Source organism: Sander lucioperca, chromosome 12, assembly GCF_008315115.2.
Source record: "Sander lucioperca isolate FBNREF2018 chromosome 12, SLUC_FBN_1.2, whole genome shotgun sequence".
Taxonomy (NCBI): Eukaryota; Metazoa; Chordata; class Actinopteri; order Perciformes; family Percidae; genus Sander; species Sander lucioperca.
The window spans coordinates 18,583,489-18,595,988 of record NC_050184.1 but is presented as its reverse complement, the minus strand read 5'-3'; the positions used below and the strand labels follow the sequence as shown (position 1 = coordinate 18,595,988).

Sequence of the window (12,500 nt, the reverse complement as noted above, 5' to 3'; positions counted from 1 at the left end):
GAGAGACAGACAGACAGACGGAGAGACAGACAGACAGACAGACAGATGGAGAGAGAGACAGACAGATGGAGAGACAGACAGACAGACAGACAGAGAGACAGACAGATGGAGAGAGAGACAGATGGAGAGACAGACACACAGACAGACAAATGGAGAGAGAGACAGACAGACGGAGAGACAGACAGACAGATGGAGAGAGAGACAGACAGACGGAGAGAGAGACACACAGACAGACAGATGGAGAAAGAGAGAGATGGAGAGACAGACAGACAGACGGAGAGACAGACAGACAGATGGAGAGAGACAGACAGACGGAGAGACAGACAGACAGACAGAGAGACAGACAGACAGACATATGGAGAAAGAGAGAGAGAGACAAACAGACAGACAGATGGAGAGAGAGAGAGAGACAGATGGAGAGACAGACAGACAGACAGACAGAGAGAGAGAGAGAGAGAGACAGACAGACAGATGGAGAGAGACAGACAGATGGAGAGACAGACAGACAGATGGAGAGACGGAGAGACAGACAGACAGGCGAAGAGAGACAGACAGACAGACCGAGAGAGAGAGAGAGAGAGAGACAGACAGACGGAGAGAGAGACAGACAGACAGACAGACAGACGGAGAGACAGACAGACAGACGGACAGACAGACAGACGGAGAGAGAGAGACAGACAGACAGATGGAGAGAGAGAGACAGACAGACAGATGGAGAGAGACAGACAGATGGAGAGACAGACAGACAGACAGACAGATGGAGAGACGGAGAGACAGACAGACAGACGAAGAGAGACAGACAGACAGACCGAGAGAGAGAGAGAGACAGACAGACGGAGAGACAGACAGAGAGACAGACAGACAGACAGACAGACGGAGAGAGAGAGAGAGACAGACAGACAGACAGACAGACAGACAGAGAGACAGACAGACAGACAGACAGACAGACGGAGAGAGAGAGAGAGACAGACAGACAGACAGACGGAGAGAGAGAGAGAGACAGACAGACAGACAGACGGAGAGAGAGAGAGAGACAGACAGACAGACAGACGGAGAGAGAGAGAGAGACAGACAGACAGACAGACGGAGAGAGAGAGAGACTGTATTGCAATGATTTATTCCTCCACACGTAAAATACAACTAGTGTAATAACGCACTTATTTCAACTCACAAAGTAATTCAGTAATGTGTTTCTGCATCTCTCAGAGTTCGGCCCTCGGCAGCACTTTGTTGGACCGCTTACAGCCACAACATCTGTTTTAATGTCCCCAGGGTTAGCATGGTTAGCATCCCTAAGCCTCTGTCCTGACTGACAGGTCCTAAAGCATCCCCTGCTTCATCCTCTATTTTAAAATAAATGGGAGCATCATTTACTAAATGAACATCATGCTGTGTTGAAGAAGACTTGAAACTAGTGATTGAGACCATCAACTCATTATGAAAATGTTTACTGAGGTAATAAATCAAGAGAGAAGTAGGCTCATTTTCTCATTGGCTGTGTCTCAAAGCGCCTACTGTCACACTTCAAACTCTTAGTTTTAAGTATATCGTGTAGATAACGCAAAAAGTCAGAGCACTGAAAGTACCAGGATGACCCCTTAAAAACGGTCACAAAGTTCAGTGTGAAACGATGGACCCTACGCGCACTAAACGGGCGCCATCTGGACTACAAAGCGGAAAGGGGAGGGACCAGGGACGTCGACCGGCAGCTGATTGGACAAACGCGTCACGTGGGCCTGACTTCTCCCGGATTTCACAACCGAGCATAATGGCGGCTCGTTCAGAATACGATCTCGTATTTTACAATAATAGTTCACCGAAACGTGTTTCTGAAAACATTTTAAGCGAGAAATAGGCCGCGCAGTTGCTGAATCTGTCTGTTTTTTTTTATCGACAAAGGTCAGTTTGAAAGATTTTCGTCAGATTTTGAGAGGCGGTGAGCCGAGCCGACCGCTCCTCATTTCCGGTAAGTGTTTTAACGTCAGTGTTCATTTTGGGACGATACTAACCATCCAAAGTGGACTACAGAAGGAAGTGGTCAGTGACCATTAACAGGGTACTGACGGAAGTATGCCGAATGAGACACAATATAGAAACTTCTTTTTGGAGCCGGTGGAGTCGCCCCCTGCTGGACGTTAGAGAGAACGCAGCTTTAAGGAGCTGCAGCGTCGGCTTCACTTCTCAGACCGTCTCACCTCCTCGTGGTGTTGGACCTGCTGCTGTTTGGCGTTGGCGATGATGCCTTCCAGCTCGTGGAAGCGTTTCTCCATCAGCGTGAGACGGAGCCTCGCCGCCTGCTGCTCCTTCCTGATTCGCTCCAGCTGTCTCCGCCCCATCTCCTCGGCAACGCACGGACTCTGCTGCCACTGCTGGATCCTCTGAGGCAGGATCTCATAGATACGACTAGTGGACAGACAGGCGGACAGAGAGACGGGGAGAGAAAGAAAGCCAGACAGAGAAACAGGGAGAAAGGGAGAGAGACAGGGAGAAAGGGGGAGAGACAGGGAGAAAGGGAGAGAGACAGGGAGAAAGGGAGAGAAACAGGGAGACGGAGAGAGACAGGGAGAAAGGGGGAGAGACAGGGAGAAAGGGAGAGAGGCAGGGAGACAGGAGGAGAGACAGGGAGAAAGGGAGAGATGCAGGGAGAAAGGGAGATAAACAGGGAGACAGGGAGAGAGACAGGGAGAAAGGGGGAGAGACAGGGAGAAAGGGAGAGAGAGAGGGAGAAAGGGAGAGAGACAGGGAGAGAGACAGGGAGAAAGAGAGAAAGACAGGGAGAAAGGGAGAGAGACAGGGAGAAAGGGAGAGAGAGAGGGAGAAAGGGAGAGAGACAGTGAGAAATGGAGAGAGACAGTGAGAAAGTGAGACAGGGAGAAAGGGAGTGAGACAGGGAGAATGGGAAAGAGACAGGGAGAAAGAGAGAGAGACATGGAGAGGGAGAAAGAGAGAGACAGCGAGAGAGAGACAGGGAGAAAGAGAGACAGGGAGAAAGAGAGAGAGGGAGAAAGGGAAAGAGACAGGGAGAAAGAGAGAGAGACAGGGAGAGAGAGACAGGGAGACAGGGAGAAAGAGAGAGAGGGCGAAAGGGAAAGAGACAGGGAGAAAGAGAGAGAGACAGGGAGAAAGAGAGAGCGACAGGGAGAAAGGGAAAGAGACAGGGAGAAAGAGAGAGAGACAGGGAGAAAGAGAGAGCGACAGGGAGACAGGGAAAGAGACAGGGAGAAAGAGAGAGAGACAGGGAGAAAGAGAGAGAGGGCGAAAGGGAAAGAGACAGGGAGAAAGAGAGAGAGACAGGGAGAAAGAGAGAGCGACAGGGAGAAAGGGAAAGAGACAGGGAGAAAGAGAGAGAGACAGGGAGAAAGAGAGAGCGACAGGGAGACAGGGAAAGAGACAGGGAGAAAGAGAGAGAGACAGGGAGAGAGAGACAGGGAGACAGGGAGAAAGACAGACAGGGAGAAAGAGAGAGAGACAGGGAGAAAGAGAGAGAGAGACAGGGAGAAAGAGAGAGAGACAGGGAGAAAGGGAACGAGACAGGGAGACAGGGAGAGAGACAGGGAGAAAGGGGGAGAGACAGGGAGAAAGGGAGAGAGGCAGGGAGACAGGAGGAGAGACAGGGAGAGAGACAGGGAGAAAGGGAGAGAAACAGGGAGACGGAGAGAGACAGGGAGAAAGGGGGAGAGACAGGGAGAAAGAGAGAGAGACAGGGAGAGAGAGACAGGGAGACAGGGAGAAAGACAGACAGGGAGAAAGAGAGAGAGACAGGGAGAAAGAGAGAGAGAGACAGGGAGAAAGAGAGAGAGACAGGGAGAAAGGGAACGAGACAGGGAGACAGGGAGAGAGACAGGGAGAAAGGGAGACGGAGAAATGGAGAGAGACAGGGAGAAAGAGAGAGAGACGGGGAGAAAGAGAGAAAGACAGGGAGAAAGAGAGGGAAAGAGATGGACAGACAGACAGACAGACGGAGACAGGGAGACAGACAGACAGACAGACATCAGTATCTAGTTGGTAGATGGTAGTAGGTTGGTGTTGATGCTGTTCAGGCCGTCTCCAGGGAAACGGGGGACTCACTTGGTGGCCAGCTTCATGCCACAGTCGTCAGAACAGTACTTGGAGTTGGTCCTCGCCGGTTGGACACATCCTGGTCCCAGACACTGCCGCATGGCCCCGCCCACCTCCTTAGCCCCGCCCTCGCCTCCTCGCTCGCTGTGCCGCACGCGCTCCCTGTGACGCTGCTTGGCTTTATGACGGCGAGGCTTCACTTCAGGCTTCACTTCCTCTTTCACCGCAGAGACAGACTTCTGCAGCAGAGGACAGGTGTGTTAGTGACATCATCAGTGACATAGTGACATCATCAGCTGGCTAATTTGTCTGACAACATTATGGAAAGGATCCCTACAGAGATAGACCTTTTAGTTAAAGAGTAAGATCCTTTTAGTTTAACATTAAACAGCGCTGAAATCACCATCACCAAACTCCACCAGACTCCATGTAAATAATCAGTACTTTTAGCGTGTATAGAGCCAGCATATTTCCACCAGACTCCATGTAAATAATCAGGACTTTTAGCGTGTATAGAGCCAGCATATTTCCACCAGACTCCATGTAAATAATCAGGACTTTTAGCGTGTATAGAGCCAGCATATCTCCACATGTAAATGGGTGAATTATGGGTTTATTTCAACCAAACCACAGTGGTGATTGTTGGAACAGTGGAAAGATGAACCAAGACGGCTTTTGATAGTTTAATTTTGTTTCTGTCGACTTTGAATGAAGTGTGTTTTAAGATGATTAAATTACTGATTATTTACATGGAGTCTGGTGGGTTTGGTGATGGTGATTTCACGTTAAACTAAAAGGATCTTACTCTTTAACTAAAAGGTCTCTCGTATCTCTGTAGGGATCCTTTCATAATGTTGTCAGACACTTAGAATAATAATCGGATTGGGTCAGCAGCAACAGAGTCCAGGTTGAAAAAAAAACAAAGTTACCCTTTAATCTAGTGTTTCTCAATTGGGGGTCCGTGTCCCCCTAGGGGTACTCTGGAGGACTGCAGGGGGTACGTGAATTTTTTTGCAAAATGTTTTTCAGTTACTTCTGCTGTAGTTACTTCTGCTGTGTTTATTTTTCCAAGTTTGTCGTTTGTTTTGACCTTTCTTCCTTACTTTTTTCTACTTTCTTTTTTTCATCGAAATTTTTGTCTTTTTTTTCAAAGTTTGTCGCTTATTTGATTTTTTTGTCCCTTCTGTCGCCCTAGTGTTGCCTTCCTTCTTTCTACTGTGTTTGTTTTCTAAGTATTTATTACTATGCTCGACCTATTCCTGCCTTCCTTCCTTCTTTCTACCGTCTTTTTCCAAGATTTTGTCTCCTTTCTTCATCATCATCTAAATGTTTTCCAGGTCCAAGGCTGCTGTTTAGTAAATCTACCGCTGACATCACTGTATTCTTCCTCTTTATAGAGACTTTTCTTTTCTACCAAAAATGATTTGTGCTGGTTAGGGGGTACACGGCTAACCGTACGTCCACACCGCCGCTGACTTGATCTTCTAAAGATACAGGAAGTCATTCATTTTCAATGGAAGCTGCTTCTCTCAGCTGCAAGGAGCGGAAAATCTGTCGGCGTCGCGTTTTGAGCGACCAGAGAGTCAGTCAGAAAGTTGAAAGTAGGTCAACTTTATGGTAATGAGCTATGACGCGGTTCAGCGGCAACCAATCAGAATATAGACGTCCTTCACGCTGGCTGATTCCAGAGAAACATTCGATGTAAACTTTGGTTCCTACCAAAACATTAGTTCAGAGAAAAAGGAGGAGAAGCTCATCATGGCCGTTGCTGGGTTCCCTATCATTTATGATATTTGCGTATAGGGACCAGTTAACGTTACCTGCCGGTCACATGGTCTCTAAACAGTCCGCTCACGGTGAAGTCCTGCACGGATCAACAGCTGGCGGCTGCTCGCTCTGCCTGCACGCTGCTGCGGTTCAGCGGCTAACGAGCGAGCTAACTGCTAACAGACACCGCTGCGACCAACAACCAATACACATTCTGTCATTATATATGTCATTTATAAAAGGTTTCTAGTGTCAGTGTATTGGCCGTGCAGTGGCTGCTTGATCTTTTTCCATGATGAACATAGAATGCTGCTACGTCAGAGCGGCCAAAGCCTCAAACAGCTTCCCCGGACTTTCTGACCAGCGTCCTTGACCGGGCGGCCAGAGCTTCTTTGCAGCTCCAGTCGGCGGCCGTGTGGACGTACAGTTAAAAACACTGTTCAGAGGGAGAACATTAATGAAAAAAGCTTGAGAACCAGTGCCTAAACCGTCCTCACTTACCTTCTTCTCCGTCTTCTTCTCTCGTCTCTTGACGTGTTTCACCTTCACGGCCTTCTTCCTCAGAGAGTCCGACTGAGCGTCCTCTTCCTCGCTGTGCCACACCTGCAACAGGAAGACGCATCACACCACAGGAAGGAAGTGCCTGTTCTGGCGGCTGATTGGTCAGAAACACGCGGGTTGCGTCCAAAATCCCACACTAACATGCTATTTATAAGCTAAAACAGTATGTGAGATGTTTGAGTTTGTCCTTAGTCTGAAACCAATAGTACGTGAATTTTATACTATTTCTGGTGAAATATTACAGAGTACTATGACCTCATATCACAGTCAGCTGCACACACACACAGACACACACAGACACACACACACACACGCACACACACGCACGCACACACACACACACACACACATACACACACACACACACACACACAGACACACACACGCACACACGCACACACACACACACATACACACACACACACACACACATACACGTAAACATACACATACGCACACGCACATACACACACACACACACACACACACAGACACACACACACACGCACGCACACACACACACGCACACACACACACACACACACACACACACACACCTCTGTCTGTCTGTCTCTGTCTGTCTGTCTGTCTGTCTGTCTCTGCCTGTCTCTCTGTCTCTCTGCCTGTCTGTCTGTCTGTCTCTCTGCCTGTCTCTCTGCCTGCCTGTCTGTCTCTCTGCCTGTCTATCTCTGTCTATGCCTGTGTCTGTCTCTCTGCCTGTCTGTCTGTCTCTGTCTGTCTGTCTCTCTGCCTGTCTCTCTGTCTGTCTCTCTGCCTGTCTCTGCCTGTCTCTGTCTGTCTCTCTGCCTGTCTCTCTGTCTGTCTGTCTCTCTGCCTGTCTCTCTGCCTGTCTCTGCCTGTCTCTGTCTGTCTCTCTGCCTGTCTCTCTGCCTGTCTGTCTGTCTCTGTGTATGTAGTGCAGATTTCTGAACTGACCAGGTCTCTGTATCCGGCAGCTTTGTACTGCTCATACAGCTCCAGCTCGCTCTCACTGAAGACCGCCTCTTCGTCGCCATCCTCCTCTTCCTCCTCCTCGGTCTGATGTCCCGCCCCCTTCCTCGACAGGCCCCGCCCCCTGCCGCCGCTGCGACTCATCTCCTCGTCTTTGACGCGAAGCATCTTCTGCTCACAGATCAACAACATAATCATCATCAGTTCTCCATATTTAACAGCTGTGGAGAGAATCACAGTAGATCTTTCAGTTCTTCTTCTTCTTATTATTATTATGACGTCATGACATCTTTTACACTCGGTGGCCACTTTAATAGGTACACCTGTAACATCCTATGCTGTCCAACGCAACAGCTCCACTATCACCTCTGTCTAGGCCTGTAAAAAGCATTACACAATTTCTCAATTTTATGTTATTTAAGAAAAAAAAAGTGGATCAAAGTTATCTTTACATATATAGCTATATACAGCTCAGTCTCAGGTTGAAACTTGTAGTTCTGAAAGTTAAGTTGCACAACCTATGGTAATGTTTATGTAGGTTTAATGTATGTCTTAGTTTGAGGTTGTTACTGCATTTCAGAAAATGTTTTCTTGAAAAACAATGTAATATGGCACTTAAATGCACTTAAAATGTTTAGCTTTGTTGAGAGATGATATTAAAAGTAACGTAGGCAATAAAATGTTTCCTTTACCGAAAATTAAACCACGCTATTGTATATTATTGCTCTTCAATAAAACAGAAGTATTAATCACAATCGTTTTGGGCGGTGCTAAGCTCCGGACGGAGCCACGGTGCCTCTGCTAAATAGTCTCAGGAAGGAACTTGTTTTGGTGGAACATGTGTACGTTCAAAAGTAGTTTTAGTCGTGCAACAGAAAACTCAGATTGGACAGATAGTCTAGCTAGCTGTCTGGATTTACCCTGCAGAGATCTGAGGAGCAGGTAACCATAGTCCTCACAAAGAAAGCCCAATAAGGCAACGGATATCCGGCCTTAATGAGCTGATTTTCCGGCGGCAACGAAGCCATTTGGGAAGTTGAACGTCAATGATGTTGACTAGGCTGCCTCAGGCTGTCCAGGGGTGCTGCCTAATAAAGTGGGAAAATCCTCAGTGAGACCTGGACCTGAATGAAAGTGAGACTAAAATCTCACTTTCATTGGAGGAAGCGGTCGTTGACGTTGTCGTGTTGGGTTTGGAAACACGCTGCACTACAGTCTGATGGAACCTCTCAATAAGTCATCATTCATACTGATTCTCATACGAGTCTAAAGGCCCTATATGTTAACGATCTGATCGCACGGCGTGAAGCGCCTGGTGCAGGTGTGTTTAGGGCGTGTCCAAATCCACTTTTGCTAGTTTGAAGGCAGAAAAAAGGGTCCGTGCGCCGGGCGCATGGTTCTAAAGGGTTGAACTTAGTGTCTTCATTAATCAGAGGTGTGTTTTGGGCGTAACATGCAATCAACCAATCAGAGATCATCTCCCATTCCCTTTAAAAGCCAGGCGCGTTTGGACCTTGGAGCATTGCTGTTATGATGGAGGATTTGCACCGTAATATTTTATTTGTAATCTTCTGCATGTGTGTGTGCTGCTGTGCGTCCCTGTGTGTGTAACAAGCATAGTGTGTGCACGCTGTGCACGAGCCTAGGAGCATTTTACTAATGCTCTGTTAAAATAACAATGAAATGCTGCGTTATTAACTTTAGACCAGGTTGCGGCCTGGCGCGATCACTTCCCGCTGCCTCAAGATAGCAATATACCCAGAATGCACCTGAACACACCTCCCTGTAAGACCAGCACGCCCAGAATGCACCTGAACACACCTCCCTGTAAGACCAGCACGCCCAGAATGCACCTGAACACACCTCCCTGTAAGACCAGCACGCCCAGAATGCACCTGAACACACCTCCCTGTAAGACCAGCACGCCCAGAATGCACCTGAACACACCTCCCTGTAAGACCAGCACGCCCAGAATGCACCTGAACACACCTCCCTGTAAGACCAGCACGCCGTGGGCGCTGGACGAGAAACTGACAACTGCGTCGGTTTTAAACTAGCACAGACACTTGCATCGGGCTTTGCGCTGCGCTGGTTGCAAGATAGGGCCCTAAAAGTCTGAATGAAACAACAGAAAGACATTTCACATCATCAGGAACAACAGGAAACTGTCTGGTCATCTGTATGAAGGCTGGAACGGCGCGGTGACTCACCCGGGCTCGGACCTCGCACTGCCGCATGCGACACTTCTGCCGGATTTTGTTTGGACCGCCGAACTTCTTCATGTCTTTACAGAAGTCACACTGAGCGCAGTCCTCCGTCCTCAGACAGGCGTCACACTCCCCACACATCCGGGCTGAACGTTTGATCTGAAACACAAACGTGGGCGCGGCCTCGTGTGAAAGTGTTGTGGGTGAAGGAAAAGTCATATTTGCATTTATTTATATTTTTCTTTTGCTATAACATTCAATTCAACTGTATTTATAGTGTCAAATCCCAACAGGAGTTGTCTCAGGACACTCTACAGACAGGAAAATACTAAAATATGACTGCTGTCAATCTGACAAGTTAGATCCATTGGATCAGAGTACTGTCACTTTGCTGCTTGGACGGCAACTGTGTACTTTGTTGAAATGTTGAGGCCAGTTTAGAAGTAGAAACATATTATTACTACACTTATACATAGCCATATTCTACTGCTCTTCATACTACTCATCCTGCACGTACACTTATTCTTACTACTATTATAATGTCACTGCTACTACTGTTCATACATTGTTTATATTACATGGCCATATTTATTCTGCTTTTACAAGGTAACTGTTAATACACTGCTCCTATTTATATTTCATTTATGTTATTCTAAACCACCTTCTGTAAACCAACTGTACGCTCCTGTCTACACTGCACTATTTTTCTTGTCAACAAGACTGCCTCCTGTCAGTCTTGTTGCTAGGTTACCTGTGAGCCCCGCCTCCTGTCAGTCTTGTTGCTAGGTTACCTGTGAGCCCCGCCTCCTGTCAATCTTGGCCTGGGGGGTGGAGCTACCGTCTCCATCAGGTTTGTCCTCCATCTCCGGCTCTGACTCTTTCTCTTCCTTCTCCTTGTTCTTCTTTGGGCGGTATTTAATCTCCAGAGACGAGTTTTTGTCTGCAGAAAACACAACACACAGCTAACAGCTAACAAACAGCTAACAGCTAACACACAGCTAAGACACAGCTAACACACAGCTAACAGCTAACACACAGCTAACAGTTAACAAACAGCTAACACACAGCTAACAGCTAACAAACAGCTAACACACAGCTAACACACAGCTAACAGCTAACACACAGCTAACAAATAGCTAACACAGCTAACAAACAGCTAACACACAGCTAACAGACAGCTAACACAGCTAACAGCTAACACACAGCTAAGACACAGCTAACACACAGCTAACAAACAGCTAACAGCTAACACACAGCTAAGACACAGCTAACACACAGCTAACAGTTAACAAACAGCTAACAGCTAACACACAGCTAAGACACAGCTAACACACAGCTAACAGCTAACAAACAGCTAACAGTTAACAAACAGCTAACACACAGCTAACAGTAACAAACAGCTAACACACAGCTAACAGCTAACAAACAGCTAACACACAGCTAACACACAGCTAACAGCTAACACACAGCTAACAAATAGCTAACACAGCTAACAAACAGCTAACACACAGCTAACAGACAGCTAACACAGCTAACACACAGCTAACAGCTAACACACAGCTAAGACACAGCTAACACACAGCTAACAAACAGCTAACAGCTAACAAACAGCTAACACACAGCTAACAGCTAACAAACAGCTAACTCACAGCTAACCGCTAACAAACGCTGGATTCTCTATAGGCTACTGAAGATTTACACAGTTAAAAGACATATTTAGCATCACGAACAACAGTTTTGGGCGATGGTGAATGTTAGCTGACGTTAGCTTCTCTGTGTCGCCAGATCTCGCGAGACAGAAACAGGTCTCAAACAAAGTTAATTTTCTCCTCATGTGTCCGTCAGATTGTTCTGGAGATATGTGGCTTGTAAGATGTAAATAATGGGTCCAATGTTTACTTTGGTGACTACGGGGCCGAAATATCGGTCACACACACACAATACTTGTTAGGAGGTACATTTACTGCTGGTTTGAGTTGAACGTGAAGAGATATAAAGATATATTTTAGATATTCCACTGACCTTTGCAGGACGGACAGTACCACACTCTGATGGATTTAGCTGACTTTTCCGAAACTCCTACACACTTTCCATGAAACCACTCAGAGCAGCTGTCACACCCTCTGACAGACAGATAGAGAGACAGACAGACGGAAGGACAGACAGGTTAGTGTTATGTGTTGTGTTTGTGCGTGATATCTATTATTCATAGATGAAAGATGGGATGTATTACATCATGAAACAGTTAATGTCTGGTTTCCTGCAGACACAGTAAACAGGACCTTTGGGGGTCGGCATGGGAACCTCTCTTCCTCCTCCTCCTCCTCCTCCTCCTCCTCCTCCTCGCTCTTCATCTTCACCTCCCTCTCCTCCTTCCTCCTCTTCCTCCTCCGGGCCTCGCTCTGCTCCTGCAGCCTCCTCCGACTGAGAACAGACAAATAAACAGACACATGAGTCTCTGCTGTTGAACCACAGACATCAAAGTCAAAACTATTTTTAGATTTCCACAAAACTAGAGAGACCCCATCCCTCCAGACCAGGTCTTCATGTAGACTTTAAATGTTTATTAATCCCGCAAGGGATCTAGATCCAAAACCGCCCAAACTAGATCCTTAAAGATCCTATGAGATGCTGCTTTTTGGATGCTTTTATATAGACCTTAGTGGTCCCCTAATACTGTATCTGAAGTCTCTTTTATATAGACCTTAGTGGTCCCCTAATACTGTATCTGAAGTCTCTTTTATATAGACCTTAGTGGTCCCCTAATACTGTATCTGAAGTCTCTTTTATATAGACCTTAGTGGTCCCCTAATACTGTATCTGAAGTCTCTTTATATAGACCTTAGTGGTCCCCTAATACTGTATCTGAAGTCTCTTTATATAGACCTTAGTGGTCCCCTAATACTGTATCTGAAGTCTCTTTATATAGACCTTAGTGGTCCCCTAATACTGTAT

At 46.9% G+C, this 12,500-nt stretch overlaps 1 protein-coding gene across 1 annotated transcript in view; it reads right to left on the bottom strand.

Moving 5' to 3' along the window:
* cxxc1a (CXXC finger protein 1a) overlaps positions 1-12,500 on the bottom strand; it is a 23,311-nt gene that overhangs the window by 7,047 nt on the left and 3,764 nt on the right. The window contains exons 2-9 of the mRNA XM_031293159.2: positions 11,779-11,969; positions 11,568-11,668; positions 10,337-10,485; positions 9,549-9,704; positions 7,324-7,509; positions 6,328-6,429; positions 4,069-4,298; positions 2,196-2,403 (exon numbers count right to left, since the gene is read on the bottom strand). Coding sequence (XP_031149019.1) covers positions 2,196-2,403; positions 4,069-4,298; positions 6,328-6,429; positions 7,324-7,509; positions 9,549-9,704; positions 10,337-10,485; positions 11,568-11,668; positions 11,779-11,969 — 1,323 coding nt within the window. The remainder of the gene's footprint in view (positions 1-2,195; positions 2,404-4,068; positions 4,299-6,327; positions 6,430-7,323; positions 7,510-9,548; positions 9,705-10,336; positions 10,486-11,567; positions 11,669-11,778; positions 11,970-12,500) is intronic.